This window comes from Saimiri boliviensis, chromosome 7, assembly GCF_048565385.1.
Source record: "Saimiri boliviensis isolate mSaiBol1 chromosome 7, mSaiBol1.pri, whole genome shotgun sequence".
NCBI classification, from domain to species: domain Eukaryota; kingdom Metazoa; phylum Chordata; class Mammalia; order Primates; family Cebidae; genus Saimiri; species Saimiri boliviensis.
The window spans coordinates 115195685-115221105 of NC_133455.1; the positions used below are offsets into that span (position 1 = coordinate 115195685).

General features: G+C 39.3%; 1 protein-coding gene across 1 annotated transcript; it reads left to right on the forward strand.

Moving 5' to 3' along the window:
* The first annotated feature begins 65 nt into the window (after nt 1–65).
* On the forward strand, nt 66–25421 carry ERP27 (endoplasmic reticulum protein 27). The gene is made up of 7 exons (XM_003934565.2): nt 66–3185; nt 3971–4071; nt 7063–7200; nt 16733–16840; nt 20503–20628; nt 22141–22338; nt 23072–25421. Exons 1-7 carry the CDS (start codon nt 3092–3094, stop codon nt 23117–23119), a joined length of 813 nt encoding a protein of 270 aa, XP_003934614.1. The 5' UTR covers nt 66–3091; the 3' UTR covers nt 23120–25421.

The window sequence follows — 25421 nt, forward strand, 5'->3', positions numbered from 1 at the left end:
AAATATGCTAACTGGATGGCTCACATTCGTGAGTTCCCTTAGAGGGGATGGGGATGGGGATGAGGAAAACACACTGGAGATATTTACATCATTGGGAACAAATCGGCCCGCTATTACACTGCAATAGGCAATGAACATTGGGAATACACGGTGGGAAGTCTACATTTTACTTACTTGGTTATTTTTAATTTCAACTTTTATGTGAGATATAGGGGGTATGTGTGCAGGTTTGTCACATGGGTATATTGCACCCAGGTAGTGAGCCTAGTACTAAATAGGTAGGTTTCTAAACCATGCCTCACTCCCTCCCTCGCCCCTCAGGTAGTCCACAGTATCTGCTGTTTCCCATGTCTATGTCCATGTGTGCTCAGGATTTCTGTTTCTACACTGTTTTGCTTATGATCATGGCCTCTAGGTTCGTCCATATTGCTGCAAGTAATATGATTTTACTTTTTTATTATAACCGTATAGTATATCATGGCATATATGCACCATATATTTTTATCCAGCCCACCATTGATGGGCACCTACATTGATTCCATCTCTTTGTTACTGTGAATGGCACAACAATGAACATACATGTATACATGTGCATGTGTCTTTTTGGTATAATGAGTTACTTTCCTTAGGATATATAGGATTGCTGAATCAATTGGGATCTCTGTTTTAAGTTTTTTGAGAAATCTCCAAACTGGTCTCTCTCTGTATGTTAGTAAAAATACTATGCCTTGGAATGTTAATGGTACTCCTAGAAATTGGAGTACTCTCTGGCCTTAGTATAGAGATAAAAGCTATAGATGCCCTCATTTAGAGTTGCTTTCCACAGTGGCTGAACTAAGTTACATTCCCATGAACAGTATATAAGTATTCTCTTTTCTTTACACTCTCACCAGTGTCTGTTGGTTTTTGGTTTTTTAAATCATGGCCATTCTGACTAGTCTGAGATTGTATCTCATTTTGGATTTGATTTGCATTTACCTGATAATTAGTGATGTTGAGCATTTTTTGTATGTTTGTTGGCCACGTGTGTCTCCTTTTGAGAAGTACCTGTTCATGTTCTTTGCTCATTTTCTAATGGGGCTATTTGTTTTTTGCTTCTTGATTTGTTTAGGTTTCTTAAGGATTCTGAATGTCAGACCTTTGTTGGGTGCATAGTTTGCATATGTTTTTTTCCCCATTCTGTAAATTGTCTGTATACTTTATCAATAGTTCCTTTTACTCTGCAGAAACTCTTTAATTAGGTCTGACTTGTCAATTTTTGTTTTTGTTGCAATTGCTTTTGAGGACTTAGCCAAAAATTCTTTGTCAAGATTGATGTCAAAAAGAGTATTTCCTAGGTTTTCTTCTAGGGCTTTTATGATTTGAGGTCTTAAATTTTTAATGCATCATGAGTTAATTTTTTTATATGGTGAAAGATAAGGGTCCAATTTCATTCTCTGCATATGGCTAGCCAGCTATCACAGCACCATTTATTGAGTTGGGAGTCCTTTTCCTCATTGATTGGTTTTGTTCATGTTGACAAATGTCAAATGGTTGTAGGTATATGGCTTTATTTCTGAGTTCTCTATTCTATTCCATTGGTCTATGTGTTTCTTTTTGTACCAGTAGCATGCTATTTTGGTTGCTATAGCCTTATAGTATAGTTTGAAGTAGATAATGTAGTCACAAAGTCTTTGGCTTTGTTCTTTTTGATTAAGATTGCTTTAACTAGTCAGACTCTTTTGGTTCCCTATAAAGTTTAGAATCGCTTTCTAATTCTGTGAAGAATGACATTGGTAGTTTTACAGGAATAACATTGAATCTGTAAATTGCTTTGGTCAGTATGGTCATTTTAAAGACATTGATTCTTCCTATCCATGAGCATGGAATGTTTTTTCATTTATGTCACCTCTGATTTCTTTCAGAAGTGTTTTGTAGTTCTTGCAGAAATATTTTACTTCCTTGGTTATTTGTATTCCTAGGTATTTCATTTTATTTGTGGCTATGGTAAATGGAATTATGTTCTTGATTTGACTGTCAGCCTGGGCATTATTGGTATATAGAAATGCTACTGAGTTTTGTACATATTTTTTTCCTGATACCTTACTAAAATCATTTATCAGTCCTAGCAGCCTTTTGGCAGAGTCTTTAGACCTTTCTAGGCATACAATCATATTGTCAACAAGGAGAGAGAGTTTGCCTTCTTCTTTTCTTATTTGGATGCCTTTTATGTCTTTCTCTTCCCTAGTTACTCTGGCTAGTTACTTCTTTTATGATATTTTCACATGAAAATTCTCCTAATCTTAAGACTACATATGCCTGTGGAAATCTCATCTTGGACTTTCTCAGACACTTGTGGGCAAAATCAGACTTTGTCTCTTTCTTCTTCTTAAGACTTTTCAGTGGTTCTTGTCACCTACAGAATAAAGTTGAAGCTCTTGCGCTTAGCATATCACATAAGACCTGTTGTGAACCGTTCCCAACATGCCTTTCTGCCTTCATGTATCATTTCCTCCCTTTTCATCATTCTCAATTACTAATAATTCTGTCACACATTATATTTGCATCTCTGTTCTTTGGTTCTTTACATAAAACTCCCTTTTTACCTTTTGTTTCCTGGGGAAAACTTATTTACTCGGGACTCTGCTTGGCATCCGCTGCAGGAAGAACACTTTCATTGAACCCTAGCATTGTCCCTAATACCCTTCATCTGTACTGTCATAGCACCCTGTGAATTTTTCTATATCATTTTCCATTTTATATTTAAATTGTCTTTTTACTTGCTTATCTCTCCCACTGACAATCTAAGCTGGCAGAGGCTGATCAGATCATAATTATCTTTCTACTCCTAATGCTAGGGTCAATACCTGGTATGGAATATTTACATTTTTTATTTAAATAAACTGACCTGACTTTCTTCTGGTTGGTTACATTCTGTGGCCCTGTCACTAAACTCGGTCTTTTATCTCAGAAGTTGAAGGCTCCCTTGGAGCCAGCTGCTAAGTTCCCAGAGTCCTAATAACCCCACACCCAATCAGCTACAAAGTGGGCTGTCCTGAGTCAGCATTCCAAACACGAAGTCCAGAGTTGGAGCAGAAGCAGGAAAGGCACAATGGAAGCTCTGCCATCCAAGTTCATGTTCCTCCTATTTCTCCTCATGTGTGAGCTGGCCCCAGAAGTTGCTGCAGAAGTTGAGAAATCCTCAGGTAAAAGAAAAATGTAGTTGGATGGCCATAGTGTGAAAGTGTTCTTAGGAAAAAGTAAGGTAGCATGGTGGTTCTCTGGGTACTTTTGCTCCACACCTAGAAAGCTTTCTAAGAAATCATGGATAAGATGCATTTTTTAAATTGTACTTTAGGTTCTGGGGTACATGTGCAGATCATGCATGACTGTTGCATGGGTACATACATGGCAATGTGGTTTTCTGCCTCCATCCCCCCATCACCTATACTATATCTGGTGTTTCTCCCTGTTATTCCTCCTGAACCTCCCCACCCCCCGCACTGTCCCTCCCCTAGTCCCTCCAACAGACCCCAGTGTGTGATGTTCCCCTCCCTGCGTCCATGTGTTCTCATTGTTCAACACCTGCCTATGAGTGAGAACATGTGGTGTTTGATTTTCTGTTCTTGTGTCAGTTTGCTGAGAATTATGGTTTCCAGATTCATCCATGTCCCTACGAAAGACACAAACTCATCATTTTTTATGGCTGCATAGTATTCTATGGTGTATATGTGCTGCATTTTCCTTGTCCAGTCTATCATTTTGTCTAGTCGAGAGCAGGGAAATCTGGCAGTATTCTTCAGAGACAGACCATCAGTAGGGTCACCTTCCATATGTTAGTAAAAATATTATGCCTTGGAATGCTAACAGTACTCCTAGAAATTGTGCTCTCCTCTGCCTTAGTATAGAGATAAAAGGTATAAATGCCCTCATTATTTAGAGCCACTGCTTCTCGCTTCAGTACCCTGATATCTTCTGCTTCTCTCTCTAGATGGCCCTGGTGCTGCCCAGGAACCGACGTGGCTCGCAGATGTCCCAGCTGCCATGGAATTTATTGCTGCTACTGAGGTGGCTGTCATAGGTTTCTTTCAGGTTAGTTCAGCTACCCTACTTGCAATTCCTCCAAGAGCTAGAAATGTTCTACCTCAAGGGAACCGCAGCAGCCACCTGCTGGCAGATGACACTGCATTAGAAATGGGAGGAAAGGGAGACAGCCACACAGTTTGCTTTCATCTTGTCCATTGGGATCTCTTACTTTCAAGACATTCCCAGCCCCTAAGTTATAGATTTCTCATACTTACTTCAAGAGTTCTGAGACTGTGGGTTGAATCTGTTCACATACGGATGCTCTGAAGCTCGAGTCAGTATCTGCAGAAAGAATGCCTTCATGGAACCCTACCATTGTACTGAATGTATTTGGTCTGCACTCTCATAGCACCCTATGAATAGGCAGGGGCCAGAATGAGCCCAATTTATATCATCTAGCAACACTGTTTACAGGATGCTGAAGCCCCTGGGCATTAGTCAGTGCACAGCCTTTTAAAGCATTTCCACAAATAGGTAGACTCTCATTCTTCTTTCTCTTTGCCTTCTCTGAAATACTAGAAAAGGATGGCATTTTGTATATTCAAGGTGTTAACCTCCATCTTCCAGACTGGCTGCTTGAAAAATAAAGGCATCCGTAAATAAGACTGCCTTATTCCAGCATTTTCTTCTTTCTCTGGGGTGGTAGCATCTGGTAATCCACACAGCTGATCAAGCCCTACTCTCTCAAAGCAGACCTTCTTGTCTGTTTCCGTTCATCAATTCCAACTCCCGATTATCCTGTTAATTCTGTGTACACAGCTGGAAATCACTGCAATGATATGCAACTGGGAGAGGAAGATAGGGAGCACATTTTTCAGGGATGAGAAATCTGAGCTGTAGACAAAAACACCCTCAGAAAGATGGGGAAGGGGCAAGAGCATGGAACTGAAGGAGTGTGCAATAACTTAAACAACCGCCAGATGCCACCACTTTATCCTTGAGCAATTCCATCTGAAGGAGCAGAATAAGAAAGGAGGCCTCAATTAGCTATTGTTCATGGCCTGTAGTGAACTCCACACACCATTTCAGAAGAGCAGATACCAGCTCTCTCAACTTGACCCCAGATGCAAGACTAGTATGTTTGCCCATTCTCATGCTGCCATAAAGACATACCCAAGACTGGGGAATTTATAAAGGAAAGAGGTTTCATTGCATCACAGTTCAGCATGGCAGGGAAGGCCTCAGGAAACTTAGAATCGTGGCAGAAGGAGCCTTCACAGGACGGCAAGAGAGAGAATGAGCACAAGTAGGGGGGACGCCAGACGCTTATAAAACCATCAGATCTTGTGAGACTCACTCACTGCCACTAGAACAGCACGCAGGAAACTGCCCCCGTGATCTCATTACTGCCACCTGGTCCCACCCTTGACATGTGGGGATTATGAAGACTACATTTCAAGATGAGATTTTGGGTAGGGACACAGCCAAACCATATCAGCTAGCCATCTTCTTTTCTCCTTGCACATCTCCTCCTTCAGCTTGGGGAGTCACAGGGTAGAACATGTTTGCTTCTGTTAATTTCCTGGAGCTTCTGTGGATAAAGGTCCCATGACAACAGGGAAAATGATGCCACTCTGCATAGAAGGCCTGGAATCATTGCTCAGAAGTGGCTTCTTCCTACAGGCCTGGGCTGCAGAGTTGGGTGCCTGAACAGTGTCTTCATATGCAAAGCTCAGGCTTACCTACAGTGGCAAGAGAGGGACAGTCCTTACATAGCCTGCATAAACTTTTGTTAAAACTTCTAAGCTTTCATTTTAATTATTTTATTATTTTATTTTTTTATTTTTGGGGGGCCTTTTGATGGCACCTATTTCATATTTTTTTCCTTTTTTTCCTTTTTTGCACAAATGTAACCAAAGCCAAAACTCAAGATACAAGAATCAGTGGGAGGAAAAGCATGTTTATTTAAAGAGCCAGTAAACCAAGAAGACAGTGGACTAGAATCCTAAAGTACATCTTGGCCAGGCACAGTGGCTGACATCTGTAATTCTAGGACTTTGGGATGCAGAGGCGGACAGATTGGCTGAGCTCAGGAGTTCGAGGCCGGCCTGGGCAACATGGCAAAACTCCATGTCTACTAAAAATACAGAATAAATTAGCCAAGTATGGTGGAATACACCTGGAGTCCCAGCTACTCAGGAGGGTGAGGTACAAGTATCTAGGAGGTGGAGGTTGCAGTGAGCTAAAATTGCACCACTGCACTCCAGCCTGGGCAACAGAGTAAGACTCTATTTCAAAATAAATGAATAAATAAATAAATAAAGTAAATCTTAAGTCACTACCAATTTTAGGCTCTTTGTATGTTAAGAGCAGGGGGAAGAGGAGGAAGGTGGGATCAAGCAATAACAGGCAACCATAGGCATCTGGACACCAGCAAGGGTCCCAGGAGGCTGGGAATTTCTTTGTCCTTGGTCAGGCCACAATGCACCTATAAATCTTTAACACAACATAGTTAGTTGTTTACATACTTTTCCTTTAATCCTAGAATTCATTTTAAAAACTATATAACTGCTATTTTTACATATTATCTCAGTGCTCTAAAATTATTCTAACTTACACGCAGGAATGGGTAAATACCCCTTAAACAAAAATAGAGTTGGTTATGTTAGTTCATTTGCTGTTTCACTGTTAAACAAATTGTTCCCAGAACAGTTGCTTCTCAGGTATATCAATGACAGTGCAGCCAAACTAGGCAGGCCTTTATGATTCTGAGGCCTCTCTCAGCTCCTAGTAAACTTCAAGCTCTATGACAAGGCTTGACAGGAGTCTCAAGCTCAGCTACAATTTCATGGTTACCTACTAACTCACAGAGCCTAGGAAATTAAAAATGTCACTGCCTATTAAACCTACGCTATTAGAGGTAAATCATCATGTGTTACTGGGCAGTAAATCAAACCTATGATTTCTGGTAAGCATCATAGCACACTTCTTTTCCCTATCCTTTGTCTCTCTCTTTCTAAATAACCAGGGTGGTATTATTTTTTCTCTTGTTTTTAGGATTTAGAAATACCAGCAGTGTCCATGCTCCCTAGCATGGTGCAAAAGTTCCCAGGTGTGTCATTTGGAATCAGCACTGATTCTGAGGTCCTGACCCACTACAATATCACTGGGAACACCATCTGCCTCTTTCGCCGGGTAAGTTGGATGGGTAGCTTGAGCTTTCCCCCAGATTTTCATTAAGTCGTGCACTCGTAAACTTGTGAGACTGGAAAGGACTCTTTGACACTAATGATGATGCCAAATTCAGGGACATTGTTGACAAGGATGATGACTCAACTCAAGCTTCCCAAACAGGTTACTGTGATGAAATGGAAAGAGGACAGGAATGGAATTTGTGGTACTGTTTTGTTGCTCAATAACAACATGACTCGTGGCAGTCACTTAACATTTTTAGCTGCAATTCTTTCCTTTATAAAATAAAAGAGTTAGACTGTATCATCTGTAAGGTCACTTTGAGCTCCAAAATTTTTATATGAAATATTTGGAGGAGTTCATCTATGGTCTTCAAATATTTCTTTATTAAATACTTCCTGTATGCCCTACGCAAGATGCTGATAATAAAAACATGTTAAATACATTCTCCACTTTCATAGATCTTAGAGAATGGTAGGGATTGTAAACATAATATGCAAGTATCTATACTACAAAGAGCCGACTTCTGATCCTCTTGCTGCTTTTATAGTCTCCTTGAGACCTTCTCTTCCTGTATCTACAATGCTGCCTGACCCAACACTTTTTCTAATCTAGGTCATAGAACCCATGCTCTGAAAGGCAGAGACCATTCTGTTCAGTGTATCCACAGAGCCCAGAACAGTGCCTGCCATGCAGTAGGTGCTCACTAAGTATTTGTTGAGAATGAATGTATGAATGAATCAATGAATGAGTGGATATGTTCTACATAAGAAATGCAATTATTTTGCAGATTCCACTATTATGTGCTTACTGAGCATTTAGAATATTTAATCTCTAGTCTAGATTTCTCTCATGTTTCAAACGTTTCCTGGATATGAGCATTTTTATACCCTCATAAGCACTATCCTCTTAAAATGATCAAAACTGAATTTATCGTCTGTACCTGCTAATTATATTCCTCCATCTAAGATATTGTTTTATTAAATGTCTATGCTCATTTGGTCTTTCATTTTTGCCAGTTGTATCTTTTAATTTGAATCTATATTCTCCTCCACTCCTTCTACCTCATTCTGTATTTAGGTTCTTAGCATCATCGGCATAAGCAATTTCAATAGCTTCTTAACCGATCTACTTTTACTACTTTATATACAGTTTCTAGAATGGTATCACAATGATGTATTTAAGATTGAAATTTGACCATGGCACGCCTCTCTTTAAAACGCTTCAATAGTTCTCATTTCTTACAAGATCAAAAACGAGACATTTAATGTTACAAATAGGCTTTGCTGACCTGCCTCGCTGCCTGCTTCTCAATCTCTTTGTCCATCCAGCTTCCACCCTGGGCTTTACCCTCTCAGTAGCCAACTATACACATTATCATCATCCAATTCCATGATCTCGCCTGGACCATTCCTTCTGTCTAGAATGCCACCGCCCAGGGGTCCCCTTTCACCTAGCCTTACCCGGATGACTCCTCCTCAAACTCCAGTGAGCCAGTTCAGGAATGTTACTCTTCAGGAAGCCTCCTTGGAATCTCCAAATGGGCATTTAAGCATTCCTCTATTTGTAATTTCTTTCTTCTTTCTCCTTCCTTCCTTCCTTTTTTTTTTTTTTTTTTTTTTTTCAGAGACAGAGTTTCACTCTTGCTGCCCAAGCTGAAGTGCAATGGCGCGATCTAGGCTCACTGCAACCTCTGCCTCCCAAGTTCAAGTGATTCTCCTGCCTCCCGAGTAGCTGTGATTACAGACGCATGCCACCATGTCCAGCTAATTTTTTGTATTTTTAGTAGAAATGGGGATTGACCATCTTAGCCAGGCTGGTCTCGACCTCCTGATCTCAGGTGATCTGCTCGCCTCAGCCTCCCAAAGTGCTGGGATTACAGGCGTGAACCACTACTGCACCTGGCCAATTTCTTATCTCTAGTTTTATTTATCACTTTATAGTTCGTAATATATATTTATATATCTGTCTCCTCTATTACCCGCTTAGGTTATTACCTATTTAAGGTTGGAAACTATGACTTATTCATCTTTGTATTCCAAAGGGCTATAATACACCTCTGGCACCTTGAAGGCACTGGGAAGTTGCTTGGGGAACTGAACTCACCTCCAAAAGTATATCTGAGGTTTTGCAAGCTCCCTTCAGCAACCTGTTTCCCACCTGCACAGTAGCTGCTGGTTTGCATTCTCACCAGTGTGAAATAGGATTATATCAAGTTCTTCTGTGAAAACCTTTGGTAAGGAAGATATGGAAGGTTAGGCAAATGCCTTCCATGTTGCCATTGAACCACTGGTAGAAATCCTTTAATACAAAAATTCTAGTAAGCTACACTCCACAAGTACTTCTTTCTCAGTTTTTTGTTTGTAGGTCTCATAAAGACCTGATTTCAAGGGCTTAGTACTACCAAGATACACGTATGGGGAAGAAAAACAAGTGCTGTTGCTTCCAACATCTCTACAGGCTTAACATCCTCTAAGGAGAGCATTGCCTTTGCTTACAATGTATTCCTTATAAAGTCTCATTGGTGACTTCTCCGTTTTTCACTCTTCTTTAACATCTGTTTTCTGTTTACTGCTAGTGACAGACCTACTCTAAATGAACTCTTGGGACCTTTGTGGGCAAGATTATTTACGTGCCATACCAGAAAACAAACAAACTGGTTCCTGCCCCGCTTCATTGGCAAGGCTGGAAGACGCTCAACTTTTGTCATGCCAGCTTTCAGATAAATACCTTTTTTCACAGTTTACACTTTCCAAAGTTTGGTGCATATTTTAATAAGACCATTATTCAAGAATTTGGATTAACTTTTCTTTTTCTTTTCTTTTTTTTTTTTTTTTTGAAAAGAGAGTATCACCCAAGACTATTCTATTTTACACTGGCAAATGTGAACGTATTGAACATTTTCTGGGACCTTCTTTCTTTTTAGATCCAGTTTGTTTGGTTTGCTTGCTTGGTTTTAGAGCCTAATCTATAATAAGCGTTATTATAATATTTGACCATTTAATTCACACAAGAATCTGATAAAGTAATTTTATTATTCTGTCAATAAGAAAAGTTCCATGAGAGATTGGTTGAGTTGCCCAAAATCTCACAACTATGAAATAACAGATGTCTGATTCATACCAAGCATTGCGGATTACAAATCATACCCTTTTTACTATACTATAGTGGCTTTCTAAAGCACTTGACCCTGAAGAAAAACTTCATTTTTACACTGGATTCTATCTATTGTCCCTCATTCCAAAGCCTATTTTTTTCTTTTAACTATTTTCCCTTAAACTATTTCTCTATCCCCCCAGCATTCCTTAATCAAACTGCAAAATTACTTATCAAGGTTTAATCTAGACATTATATAGTTTCTGAATTTACAAAATTTTCCATTTTAAGAACTTATTTAGAAATAAGCTGAAATAATGATTAAGTGAAAAAAGCAACAAGAAATTGATATTACTTGATGCTTGAAATGTTGGAGTAATAAAAGGCCAGCCAATGCTGTATTTATGCAACATATCATTCTCCAAAAATACTTCAGGCCAACTATATAAAAATAATCAGGAAGAATTTAGGTAAAATTCATGAAAATATAATAAGTTGCACATAATAACCTTGCTGTTTGAGGGCACGGCCTGTGTTTTGTGATTGTAACAGCAGAGAAACTCTCAAATTTTTCAATAGGACCCTTACTGTTGCCCTAGCAGAGAGGTAATTCCCAGGTTAAATAAACGATGAGTCTGTCCTAAAATGGAACTTGAAATATTATTTGAATGTTTACCCTGCTTTGGATTTTTTCAGTCACGACTATTTTAGGAAACATAATTGACCTAACTTTGACCTAATGGGGTAGAAGTGAAAACACAGTGCAGTCATCTTTTATTCCTTTTATGGTTACTTATCGGATGACTATTATAAGAAATACACCTCACCAGACAAAAAGAAGCAGAAGAAACTAGTACATGAGAATAAACTGATAAGAAATGCAAGAAGATATATCAGATTATAAAACATTTATTTTCTTTATTTTTTATCTTACTTTAAGTTCTGGGATACTTGTGCAGGACATGAAGGTTTGTTACATAGGAATACATGTGCCATGGTGGTTCGCGGCACCTATCCACCCGTCATCCAGGTTTTAAGCCCCACATGCATTTGCTATTTGTCCTGATGGTCTCCCTCCCCTAGCCCCTCACCTCCCGACAGGCCCCGGTGTGTGATGTCCCCCTTCCTGTGTCCCTAATGAAACATTTTTCCTAAAGTATATATTTACTAAATATATGATAAGCTGAGCAACTTACAAAAACAAATCGAGGACATGAGGACCTTTGTTTAACCAATGATTTCTCAGTGCCACCAAAGATATTTAATGCTATAACTGTGGTGTAAACTAAAACAATTTTTAATACACTCTATAAAAATCTGGGTTGTTAGAAAAATCCATGGGAATTCAAATGAATATTGCTAAAATACTAATGAACAGAAAATAAGGAATTAAATCTCTTGGTACGATAGAGTGTGTATAACAAAATAATCTACTTCAAATATGCTTGAGGAAACTCAAAATTATATTTTAAGGTAGCAATTTTTCCAGTTTACTATTTCTATTTTTCTTCTGGTGCCACTTTTCTCTGGAATAAAAATATGATCTCTTAAGTAAAATTCTTTTTAAAAAACTAAAAAAAGATATTTTAGAAAGTTTTTCCAACTCTTGGTTCCGGGGTTGGATTTTCTTTCCAGCGCATTATGCAAATAATTCACTTTACAGAGGGAGATTTTCTGTTCAAACTTTGCTTCCAGAAGCCCTAAACGTGAATGTTCCAGAGTTTATTCGTTTAAGAAAAATGAAAAAAAAAAAGAAAAAAAAAAAGAAAAGAAAAATGAAAGATCAGGCATGTTTTGTTAAAAGAAGTACAACAAACTGGAGAGAGGGTGGCTTTTATTAAAGCTCTGTTGCTTCTTAGAGAATGTTATTACCGCTTAGCATCCTCCGCCTCCAATCTCGTGCATTCCTCAAGTCCAGAAACACCTGGAGTGACTGGCGTTTCCTGTTCTCCCTGTTCTGGGAAATATGAGGGACTGCCAGAAAAAGAGTACAGAGAGGGGGGACTCTTGGTCCCTGCACAGCAATGTCAGCTGAGGCACAGGCGCCAGGCCTAGGAGTTCCTAGAAAAATAATCAGGAAGCACTTAGACACATCAAATATTAAAAGAGTCCTGATTGTGATGATAATGATGATGATTTTGGCAGTTGCAATAGCACAGCCTTAAGTATGAAGGAAACATGCCAGCTGGAAATACAGTCCGGTAGCAGCATTAAGGATCCAGAGGAGCTGCAAATAGATAACAGTTTTTCCTGTGCTGATTTTATTTCTCTACTCATTCTTTCTGATATGGGCAGGAGAAGGGGAAGGAGGTGGTAGGAGGTGGGCAAGGATCCACCTCAGACCTTTTCTCTTGCTTTCATGTTTTGTTTTGGTTTGGTGTTTTCCCCAAGCTTCCTACTAGAAACTTCTTGAATTTTTAAACAATTAAGAATACACAAGGTGTTCACATTTTTATCCTAAGGTTTTGAATTGTTTCAAAATTCTTTTTTGAACTACAAACTTTTCTATACCTCAGCATTTTTTATTTCATAAATTTAAATTGTGTAAAGCATTCCCAAAATAAAGAGTGCTTAAATGGCCATCTGAATAAATGGCTGCAGTTTGTGCCTTTGTGGATATAGCAGGCACTCAACAATAATTATTAAACAAATTGGATTGTAAGAGAATGACTGGATCTAACCAGAATTAAAATTAACCATAAGGGGTACATTGCACATCTCCAAGGTTCTTACTGCTTTTAGTTACCCCAATGGGAGACCCTCTTGAACAAAAGAGGTGAAAAAGGAATCATCACCAGGATGACAATACAGAGCAAACCTGGATTCTTGCTGTTTAGTGACTTTAATTTCCCTTTGTCTGAATTCCCTCTTACATTAACTAAAGTGAGATTTGCTTCTGATGTTACTGGGTAGACTAGGAGAAAATATCTTGGGGACAAAAGGTTGATACTGATGACGGGCAAGATCTCGTTGGGCAGGACCCATACAAATAGCACATGGAGGGGAAAGCGGTAGGGAGATGTCCAAGGGTAGGTGGCCCAAGGATCTCAAAAGTGATGCAAACTATTTTAGGAAATGGACAAAAGTGTTCAGGAGCTGGCGCTAAACATTTTCATCTATAGGCATGGATCTATCTTCTTCTTTTTTTTTTTTTTTGAGACAGAATCTCACCCTGTCACCCAGGCTGGAGTGCAGTGGTGCAATCTCAGCTCAAGGCATAGATCCATCTATGGATGGTGGAGACATTATCTTTGTGACTTTATGGCATGAGTAGATTGGGGAAAGGAAACAGAAAACTGAGAACAATGATTAGAAGAATGAAGCCCTATCTTTCAATATAATCTGAGTGTGGTGGAAAGGTTGTTCTGAAATACGATTCTGGGATAATGGATCATGTAGGTAGACAATCCTTTCCACCAAAGACTGTTTTTATAAGTTAAAGTGTGTGTGTGTGTGTGTGTGTGTGTGTGTGTGTGTGTGTGTGTGCCTGAAGGCATTGGAGAGCTATTAAAAGAAGGAAAATGTTTGGGTCAAGATTTAGAAGAAGATGAAAATCCAAAAACATGAACCTTGCGTTGAGGGCTGCTTTTTGTCTAGAGGGCTTTGGTCAGTTCTAGAGGCTGCCAAGAAGCTAAGAAATAAATTCACATTTTGAGAGCCTCAGGAATTAGAAAATTAAATGCTGGTGTCCAGGCCTCACAAGGGGAGGTCAGAGGTGAATCTTGTGTAACACCTTTCACATCCCCTTTGAATCCTACAGAGCTGTACCTAAAAACAGGGATGAATCATAGTACATAAGCCCTGCAGCACAGATGCAAATCATTTCAGCCCCTGAAATCGGATTAGAGTGATTTTATATATACATATATATATATATTTACACACACACACACACACACACACACACACACAAATATACACACATACACACATACGCCTACGCATGCAAATAGATATACATGTGGAATATGTACAATCCACTCTTAGCCATGCCATACTACATCTAAAATTTAACAAAATATAACATGTTAAAAGAAGTCAGAGAAAAGAGAGATTATCATCAAAATAATCTCAAAGGGACAATCATAAGGTTCACAGCTAACTTCTCAATAGCAACAGTGGAATGCAGAATACAAAGATTATATCTTTCAAATACTGAAAGAAAATATCTGCCAACTTCAGAATTCTACCCCCAGCAAAAACAGCCTTCAAAAATAAAGGGGGAATAAATATATATTAAACAGCCGAACTGGGAGAATTCGTCACTCAACACACCCAACTCACACTAAAGAAAATCGTAAAAGGTCTTCTCTAAGCAGGGGAAAACAAAAAACCCTCATAGAAGCTAAATAATACAGGAATAAGGAGAAGCTAAAATGTAAATATGTGCATAAATGTAAGTGTATATTGACAATATAACAAAAATAGTAATATTCTGTGAGATTTGGAATTAAAACACACGACACGAATCATGTGTAAGTCTTGAAGGTCGAGCCAGAAAATGGAATTTGAAAGAGGTAAACTGTATTTGAATATTCTAATGTCTGCATTGTCCAAGAAAAAGGTGAAATTGCCAATTAATATTAGGTTCTGAGAAGTGAAAAAATGCATGCTGTATAATGTATTCTGGTAATCCCTAAGGAAATAATTAAAGCCTATGTAACTTCTAAGCCAAAAAAGGAAAAGAAGAAATAATATACTCAGTCCATTCAAAGGTGGGCCAGAAACAAAGAAAAATAGAATTTGAAACACGTAGAACCAATGGAAATTTAAAAAATTAAATACATCAGTAATTTCATTTAATGGAAATAACCCAATTAAAAGACAAAGATTATCAGGCTGGATTGAAAAATACAACTCTGTGCCTTTTACAAGTGACACAGGTAAAACACAGAATGGATATATACCACAAAAACACTTCCAAAAGAAAGCTGATATGAATATATGAATACCAAACAAAGTAGACTTTTAGGTAATAAGCATTCTTAGAGATAAAGAATAACACTTCATAATTATGACAGTTTCAATTTGTCAAACAAACTTAACAGTTCTAAATGTGCATTTATCAAATACATGTCCTGATACCATATAAGCACAGTCTGACAGAATTGAATGAAAAGATGGTTAAAGCCATAACATAATAGAAAGTTTTAACACTCCTTTAAATAAGATAAGCTGGTTAAAAAAATAAGAAAGATATAGAAAATTTCAACTATAAAATTAACCAAGTGACCTAATGGACATATATAGAATACTGTATTCAAAAACTGTAAAATATACTTAATTTTAAAGACACAAGTAATAAAAATGAATATGTAAAATAAAGCTAGAAATCAATAAGAATATAACCAGAAAATCTTACAATTTAAAATTAAGAAATACACTTCTAAATAACAGTTTAGAGAAGAAATAAAAACAAAAAATTAAAAAACATTTTGAACTGCATGATAAAAATTCTACACATCAAATTTAGAAATGCATTTATAGTCTTCTAAGGAGGAAATGTATCGATTTCAATGCGTTTTTTGCTACTTACCAATTTAAAACTGGCCAAATGAAAGGATTCGGTATTTCAGAAACATAAAAACATGGAATGGCTCTTAAATCATGATGTAACCAGAACCCACCACCCACCACTTACCCAAAGGTAGCCTTTGGGTCAGGGTTGGGGGGTTCCTCACTATAGTTTCTTCCATGGGCTCCAGAAAAATGTTAGTAAAAAGAGAAGGTTCTTGGATCTTGCAAAAGAAAGAATCCAGAGCGAGTCCACAGAATAAAGTGAAAGCAAGTTTATCAAGAAAGTAAAGAAATGAAAGACTAGCTACTCCACAGACAGAGCAGCCCCAAGGGCTGCTACTTGTCCATTTTTGTGATTATTTCTTAATTATATGCACTAAGGGGTGGATTATTCATGCCTCACCTTTTCAGACTATGTAGGGTAACTTCGCGACATTGCCATGGCGGTTGTAAACTGTCATGGGGCTGGTGGGAGTGTAATACTGAGGACTACCAGATGTCTTGCTCATAGTCATCATGGTTTCGGTGGGTTTTGGCCAGCTTCTTTACTACAACCTGTTCTATCAGCAAGGTCTTTAAGACCTGTATCTTGTGCCAAACTGCTATCTCATCCTGTGACTTAGAATGCTTTTAGCCACCTTCAAAGAGTAACTTCTTCCCTGAAGCTTTTCTTCGCTTCCTTAGTGGACCTGCGATTCTCCTGTGACGACACCTGCCACACCGTGTGGGACATTTCTCTTCACTTTTTTGGATCCTACAGAACAGTTTGTTCCTCTGGGCAGGGAACGCTTCTTACTTATTTTTCTGTCTTTCGAGCTTTAATCAGTGCCTGTCACATGGGGCGGGGGGGAGGTCTAAAAACATTTATCGATACATGAAAAAAATATGGAAGAGTGACTTTATCCTTTTTTGTGTTACCCAGGTGGATAATGAACAACTGAATTTAGAGGACGAAGACATTGATGCCACCAAATTGAGCAATTTCATTGAGATCAACAGCCTCCACATGGTGACAGAGTACAATCCTGTGGTAAACAATATTTCCTGTCCCCCGCCCCTTCGGAGCCTGAGTCAGGGAAGGTACCGGTCTTCACACAGAGGTCTCTTCCTCCCAGAATTCCAATTCTTCAACCGATAATGTCAGGAACTGCCATTAATTGAACACCTACTATATTGTTTATGTTACTATCCTTATTGCACCTTTTTAAGGTTGGTCTTGTCCCTGTTAAAGAAACAGAGAAAAGTTAAATGAACTATCACACTGCTAGTAAGAAAGAGAACCAGAACGCAAAGTTAGGTTGACTGACTCAAGGCCGGGTGCAGTGGCTCACAACTGCAATGCCAGCACTGGGGGAGGCCAAGGCCTGAGGATCGCTTGAGCCCAGGAGTTTGAGAACACCCTGGGCAACATAGCCAGACCTTGTCTCTACAGAAAAAAAAAAAAAATTTAAATCAGCCAGGTATGGTGGTGGGGACCTAAAATAAAATAAAAGTAAGTGAAAGACAAAAAATATGTTAAATGAAGCCCAGTGATCATATGTTTGGATGTCACAGCAATGTAAAGTTTCTATAACTGTTCCCAAACACCCATTTCATTTTCTGTTACTTGTGGACCAGTGACGAACAGTTCCTGGTCTAGCAGCAGCTGCAAACCATGCTCTGACTAACACATCCCCACACCCTTGCCATGCCTCAGCCTTCTCTCCTAGTGTGTCTTCCTCTGGTGTTGCATGCTGCATGCAATCTGGGTAAAAGTGATTGATGGTCCACCTCTCCTGATCACAGTCTGGCCTTCTAACTCTCTCTATAGACTACAGCATAGTCTATAGAATTATCGTATGTGTCCGGTCCTTTATTTTCCCTCACCTGGGTTATAGAATCTTACAGAGTATTAATATCTAGTGATCTACATCATCTCAAAATGCTGCGCCTTCTATTCTCCAATGACAGTACTTTACATGCATGGTGTGATTTTTGAGAACTTAAAAAGCCCTTTCATCCTCATTTTCTCATTTAATTCTCACATTGATATTTTTTGAGGTAGAAGAGAGGAAATTATTGTGTCCATTTCATAGAGGAGAACATTCAAGATCCAAGTGATGACATCACTCAAGATCACATAATGAGTAAATAGAAAAGGCATAATTTAAGAGAGTAAAAGCAACTGTGATTCAATAGCACATATTGCTGACTTCCATGTTACAGTAGAGGAAATGGGAGTTCAGAAAATTTAAGTAACTTCTTCAAAGCCTTATGGCTAGTAATTTGAGCTTGAAAGGCACCCTATGTAGGTATGTCCTTGCTTTTTTATGACTGGTCCCTGTGACTGAATCCTCTGGTTTGTCTATTGCCCTACACTGCCTTCAACAGAAAACACCCCTTTTCTTGTTGACTAAATTCTGGCCCACCTCTAACACCATCTTTATCTCTGTGGAGTTGGTGACTGTTTCTACTTCTGCTAAGACTCCAAACACATATGCCTCTGGGGTGTTGGCAGTAATAGTCAAAAAGGCATTCTTCTGCACGTGGGGCCAGAAAAGATGATTTTATTGCCCCTGGGCTATGGCCCCCGTGTCCTGGCATTTTGCAAGCTAGCTCAGGCAGGGGCAGGAACTGACGTTCCTGGTTTCTTATGCCTGATCTGTCTCTCAATCAATTTGCAGAGCAATGACATATCTTTTTAAAGTTCCATGTGATTAGTGAAGGCAGATTACATCAAGAAAAAAATCAGTAAGAATATCTTTAAAGAAGCAAGTTCCATTTTTATTGCTACTTTTTTTATTTTCTGAAAGTAATATTTTTCTCCTTTGAAGAACTGCCAGTTCTACTCTAGCTATTTCTCATCTGCTTCTAGTGCAAAGGTTTGGGCAGAAAATCCCAGCCCTGTACTTGACCTGCCATGCACTTTTAATGCACATATGTACTCAGTACTTGGCGTCGAGGTGAAATAATCAGGCTATGTCTGTTAGGATTAAACTAATCCACTCTGCTATGGCCAATCCCTTCTGCTAAGATAACTGTGCCTTTTGACATCTTAGTTTTTATTTCTTTTCTCTTCCCAAGAATTATCCTCCATCTTATCTGTAGAATAGCGAATGAATGTTCTACATTTAAGTAGCAGGATTTAGTAAAACAAGAGTAAATCATGAATCGTCCAATCTCCCAAACGTAAAATCTAAAACTTGATTTTAAACTCCATGGAGAAATCTTTAGGAAAGGATCCATTGTGCCTTCCTTGCCTACATATTACCCCCCCACCCCCCACAGCCAAAAGATCTGGGGAACCTCTACAAAAGTGTATAGCTTCAGGAAGAATTCTACCTAGCTGCTCCCTTCCCCATCCTCCTAAGATGCTGCCCAAAGGTTGGTTAACCCACCATGTTCTCTCTTCCTGTGTACACACTAGTTTTGTAACAATGCTTTCTGCATTTAGGGGAGGTGAAAAGAAATACGACTGGTTTAAAGTAGACTTGCAGCATTATTTCAGGACAGTGAAATGAGGGGAACCAGTGCCATGGATTCCCCTTTTTCCTCTCCTCACTCTGACTGGTGGCTGTTCCACTCCTCTAAATCGTTGATAACTTCATGGGAAATCACCTTCTCTAATCAGCAAAACAAGGTCAAATCTTCTTGTCTCCTGAAGAGCTCACCTTCTGCTAACCTTTGGTACACTGGTTTAACCACATCTGGGATAAAATTGGTTTATATGGGGTTTTGCTATCCACTGTGCATGAGGCAGTCCATCTTGATGGTCAAGGGCACGGACTCCAGAGCGAGACCACCTGGTATGAATCCCAGTCTGCCATTTATTTGACTTTGGGAGAATTACTTAGTCTACCTGTGCCTCAATTTCCTCATTTGAAAGACTGGGACCTTGAAGATTATATTACTTATTATATGTTAAGAGTTGAGGACAGTGCCTTCCACATAATCAACAGTCAATAGCTATGAACTACTAATGGTACTCAAAGGCTACATTTTAAGTATCTCTGACTAGTCTTGAACAAGAAGAGGGGCTGAAACAAAGTGACTAATATGTTACATAGTGTATTTGTTAACAAACAGATCACTCCAAATCATAGGTGTTTCAAATGAAAAAACGTTGATAATCTCATGCAGTTTCTGCAGGTCATCCAATGTGGGGTGGCTAGGGCTAGGTGCTTCTGGTTTGGGGTCTCTTGGGAGGTTGTGGTCATTGATCAGGGCTGCAGTCATCTGAAGGCTCCACTGGAGCTGGGAATCTGCTTCCAAGATGGCTCCTCCATATGACTGGTTAGTCAGTGCTGGCTGTTAAAAGAAGGCCTTAGTTCCTTGCCATGTGTTTCTCCTCAGAGGACTGCTTAAGTCCCCTACATTGGGGATGGTATTTCTCAGAGTGAGAGATGTGAGAGAGAGACTATCAGAGACCTAATATCTTTTAAGACTTCACCTTGGAAGTCACACTCCATCATTTCTGCAACATTGTCTCAGTTACTCAGTTCAGCCCCATTCAGTGTGAGAAGGAAGGATCTACACAGCTGCATGAAAGCAAGGTGGTGAGGCTTAGTGAGAGGCATCTTGGAAGCGAGTTCTGTTTGTGTTACCAGTGGCCAGCTCTCACTTATGTTTCAGTCTACCTTTTCACTCCTTCCCAGCCACTAAGGCATTCTTCCTCTCTCTTTCACTCTGCTATAACACATTTCGACTTGCCAGACTGCAATTGGGCTATTCAACAGCGTAATTCAGATTCATCTTCTCCTGATAATGAACAAGGCCTCTCCAGAGTATGAAGAGAACATGCAAAGATACCAGAAGGCAGCCAAGCTCTTCCAGGGGAAGGTAAGGCAAGAATGGGAATATCCTGTTGCATGCACACCACCAGGACACTAGGAAAAGGGAGATGGGGCTAGGGAGCAGAGATAAATAAGGAAAACGGCTATGATTAGGAGAGAGAAAAGCAAGAAGTAGGACACAATAAATCACATTATTTGAAATTGGAGCTGTTGTATTTTATCATATTAAAGGCATATCTAATGATAGTAATTACTATAGTGATTACTATAGTGATTACACTTCCTGTAGCGATTAAGTCTGGGTCTTTTTCTGCATTGGTTGGTAGAGAGAAAATAGAGATCCAAAGACACTGAAAACAAAATCACCTGTAAGTCACAATTTGTTTAATCCTTCCCATCATTTCTTAGAGATTTAGACCTCAGGGCTTATTTCTCATATAAAACACCTATCAAGTACCTGGTGGCTACTCAGTATCCAATGAGTATTTCTTTCTTCCCCTCTTCCCCTTTGTGAAGTTCTGCTTGATATCACTGAAATAGTAAAGCTTCAACTGCTGCAAGGCTGCTATGCCTAACTAGTGACTGTTCTAATGATGAAAACTGGTAACTAAATAAGCTGACTTTCTGATGGTTGGTTCTCTAACACTGGAAGTTTTTAGTCTTACTGAAAGTAGACAGTCATCTGATCAGAATATTATAAAGAAGATTTCTACTTTGGGTTGAAGCTTTGATTGAATACTATAAAATAGTTTACATTTATCAAGCCCTTACTATATGCCAAAAACTAAATAAACGTATTAATGCTTTACCTCATTTAATTTCCCTCACCAAAAGCCCATTTTGCCAAGGAGAAAACGGAACCTCGGAGAGGCTGAGTAATGTGCCCAAACTCACACAGCTGGAGAGTACCAGGGGCAGAATTTAAAACTTGTTCTCTGCTCCTAACCATTAGGCTAACCTTCCTTTCTTGGATAGTCGCTAAAATATTCTCCAATTCTGTGTTCTTAAAATTAAAGCAATCCGGTCAAAGGGATAAAACACGAAAGCAACACAAAATAATAGGAAGTTCATTTATTTAACTTTTAAGTTCAGGGGTACATGTGAAGCCTTGTTACATAGGTGAACTGTGTCACAGGGCTTTGTGTACAGATTATTTCATCATCCACGTAGCAAGCCCAGCACCTAATTGTTGTCTTTTCTGCTCTTCTCCCTCCTGCCACCCTCCACCCCCAAGTAGACCCCAGTGTCTGTTGTTTCCTTCTTTGTGTTCATGAGTTCTCATCATTTAGCTCCCACTTATAAGTGAGAACAGGTGGAATTTGGTTTGCTCTTCCTGCATTAGTTTGCTAAGGATAATAGCCTCCAGCTCCATCCATGTTCCCACAAAAGACGTGATTTTGTTCTTTGTTATGGCTGCAAAAATTTATTTTAGCTCAAGATTTAAATTGCATGGTGCAGACCATAAATTCAATCAGTGTAAGCTGCAACAATTACAAGGTATCTCTTTATCCCTAGGACCTCAGGTAGAACTTTTTCTTTTAAATTTCCCCAACTGCAGATTCTCTTTATTCTGGTGGACAGTGGTATGAAAGAAAATGGGAAGGTGATATCATTTTTCAAACTAAAGGAGTCTCAGCTGCCAGCACTGGCAATTTACCGGACTATAGATGATGAGTGGGATACACTGCCCACAGTAGAAGTTTCCGTAGAGCATGTCCAAAACTTTTGTGATGGATTTCTAAGAGGAAAATTGTTGGTAAGTGTGAGACTGCAGGTAAGGCAAGCTGTTTTCTTTCTATATCCCTTTTATTTCCTGTTGAAGAAGAATCATTTGGGCTCAGAGAGTGGGGAGGGCCAAATGTTGGTTAATGGATACCAAGTGCAGCTAGATAGGAGGAATGTCTAGTGTTCTATAGTACTACAGGGTGGCTGGAATTAAGAAAAATTTATTATATATTTTCAAATAGCTGGAAGAGTAGATTTTGAATATTTCCAACACAAAGAAATGATAAATGTTTGAGGTGATAGATATTCTAATTATCCTGATTTGGTCACTATACATTGTATATATGTATTGAAATATCACTCTGTACTCCATGAAAATGTAATTATTATGTATTAATTATAAACAATAATAAAAGCAAAATAATTAAAGTTTTTTTAAAAAGGATTATTTGTGCTCTACTGGATTTGATTAAAAGCGAAAGTCTAGGAGGATGTGGTGGCCAGATCAAGATGCTTATTAGGATACATTCATGAGACTAGAACTAGAAAAGCATTTTTGGAAAGGCCTTGCATATTCAGAGGCTTAATTTTGTACTTCAGCATTTAGTTTAAAGTATTAATGGGCAACAAATCAAACTTCATATAAAAGAGTTCATGAGGTAAAAATTAAAGATGGACTTAGGACTTCCAGGAGTAATCAGACAGCTGAGTTTACTAATCCCAGAGTGAACTCCAAATCTAAATATCATTGTGATGTTTTCCAGAAAGAAAATCATGAAGCAGATGAAAAGCCTCCAAAGGTGGAACTCTGACTTCTCCCTGGTACTGCATATGACCAAGTGTCTACTTTATGCAAAGTAAAAAGGCCCAACTCAAATCTCAGAGACGCTAAACAGTAGGATCACAAAGCCTGCAAACCATATACACACAGAGAGAGATCATTTTCTTTCTCAAAATATCATTTTCTCTTCTTCTTTCTTTTAAATGTCCTATCCTCACCCCCTACCCAATTTCCTATTGTGCATTCACACTGTGTGAGCCCATCAATAACACCACTAGATCAAGGCTTTAAGAGACTCACTGTGATATCTCTATGGAAAGACATTCCTAGAGAAGGATTGTTCTGATTTGTCATTTAATATTAAGTTTCTATACTGCATGTGACTTACACACAACATAGGTCCTGCTCTTTTAAGGTTACCTAAGGGTTGAAACTCTACCTTCTTTCATAAGCAACATGTCCATCTCCAACTCAGGACCAAAAACTAAAGGATGGTTTTAAACACCTTTCTGAAATTGCCTTTTTGCCAGAAGGTGAAGGCTGTCTCCATGTCTCCAAACCCAGCAGAAATAGACCATGTGAAAACTCCATGCTTGGTTAGCATCGCCAACTCCCCGTGTAAATCAACAACTTGCATAATAAATAAAAGGCAATCATGTTATAGGAAAAGCCTGACAACTCTTTGCAGGCCAAACCTTTTGTAAATACCCAGCTGCCCAACTAAGCATCATGTTCCTCACTCTGCAGTGCCCACTATTTAGTGTCGGGCCATAAGCCACTAACATGTTATTGTTCACTCTGTGGGTGGGATGGGTGGAAAGTAGAGACCATCCTGCATGAGGACTGGGACAAATGTGGCAACGAAGCTAGGAAGCAAATTAGGTAAAAGGTTGGGGAACGGATAGGAGAAGCAGGGCACTGGCAGGGGGTGTGCTGAGGCTGACTTGGATTATTGCAGGTAGGGTGTGTGATCCAGCTCCCGTGGGGTGAAAGGAGAGCTTGGCTGAGTGTCTCTGGCCCACAGGCTGTTACTGTCAACACACAGATGCTGCATTGTTCCCAGGAGGCCCTTGGCTCAGGAGGAAAGTGCCTAAGTGTTGAAGAGCTGAAAAACCACAGATGTACCTAAGGACTGGTCCAAGTGAGGAACAGGGAGTGAAAGGCTCAGTTGTTTCTTTCTGTGGGGAAAAGTCCACAGCCCCTGGGCGGGAGTCAGCTGCTGGCACCCACACTGTGAAAGCCCCAGTATAAGGCGTGCCCTTCAGCAATGAGACTGAGGGATTCTGTGGAGGTCACCCAGTCCATCCCAGGGCTGCAATCCAAACAGCCTCTCACTTGAGGCTGAAAAAATATTCCTAAGGTAGGCACATCCCAGAAGGCTCCTTTTGATCCTGTAAATGAGAACTCTTGACATTTACGGTCAGGAAATTCTTCCTGATATCCAGCTGAGGTGCTCTGGCCATGCAAGGTATTTTGTCTTGCCCACCCTTTGTGGAAATTCTTAACAGCTCCCAGACACCCTCCTCCAACGGTGCCTTTAATCCCTTGTTGGCTGCACTGAAGCCCTTTTTTCCAGCCATCTTTCCCCAGTACTCACAATCTGACTCTCATCATTTGGTTTCTATTTCCAAATCATTTGATTTACTTCATTGTTTTTCTCTCCCCACACTTTCCCAAATTCTTCACTTTCTTACTTAAAACAGTAGGAACCCAAACCATAGTAGGACACATGAGCTACATTTTGTTCAATATTGTGCTAATTTTTCAATTATTTTTCTTGAAGTGTTCCCCTCAAAAACCACATTGAGATACCATCTCACACCAGTTAGAATGGCGATCATTAAAAAATGAGACAACAGATGCTGGAGAGGATGTGGAGAAATAGGAATGCTTTTACACTGTTGGTGGGAGTGTAAATTAGTTCAACCATTGTGGAAGACAGTGTGGTGATTCCTCAAGGACCTAGAAACAGAAATACCCTTCGACTCAGCAATCCCATTACTGGGCATATACCCAAAAATTATAAATCATTCTATTATAAAGACACATGAACACATATGTTTATTGTGGCATTATTCACAATAGCAAAGACTTGGAACCAACCTAAATGCCTATCGATGATAGACTGGATAAAGAAAATGTTGCACATATGCAACATGGAATACTATGCAACCATAAGAAAGGATGAGTGCATGTCCTTTGCAGGGATGTGGATGAAGTTGGAATCCATCATTTTCAGCAAACTGATACAAGAACAGAAAACTAAACGTTGCATGTTCTCACTCATATGTGGGCATTGAACAATGAGAACACATGGATGCGGGAAGGGGAAC

Coding starts and splice junctions, on each gene's coding strand:
- ERP27 (XM_003934565.2), top strand. CDS start 3,092: ATGGAAGCTCTGCCATCCAAGTTCATGTTCCTCCTATTTCTCCTCATG. Junction 20,629..22,140: donor CCAAGCTCTTCCAGGGGAAG/GTAAGGCAAGAA, acceptor CCCCAACTGCAG/ATTCTCTTTATTCTGGTGGA. Junction 22,339..23,071: donor TTCTAAGAGGAAAATTGTTG/GTAAGTGTGAGA, acceptor GATGTTTTCCAG/AAAGAAAATCATGAAGCAGA.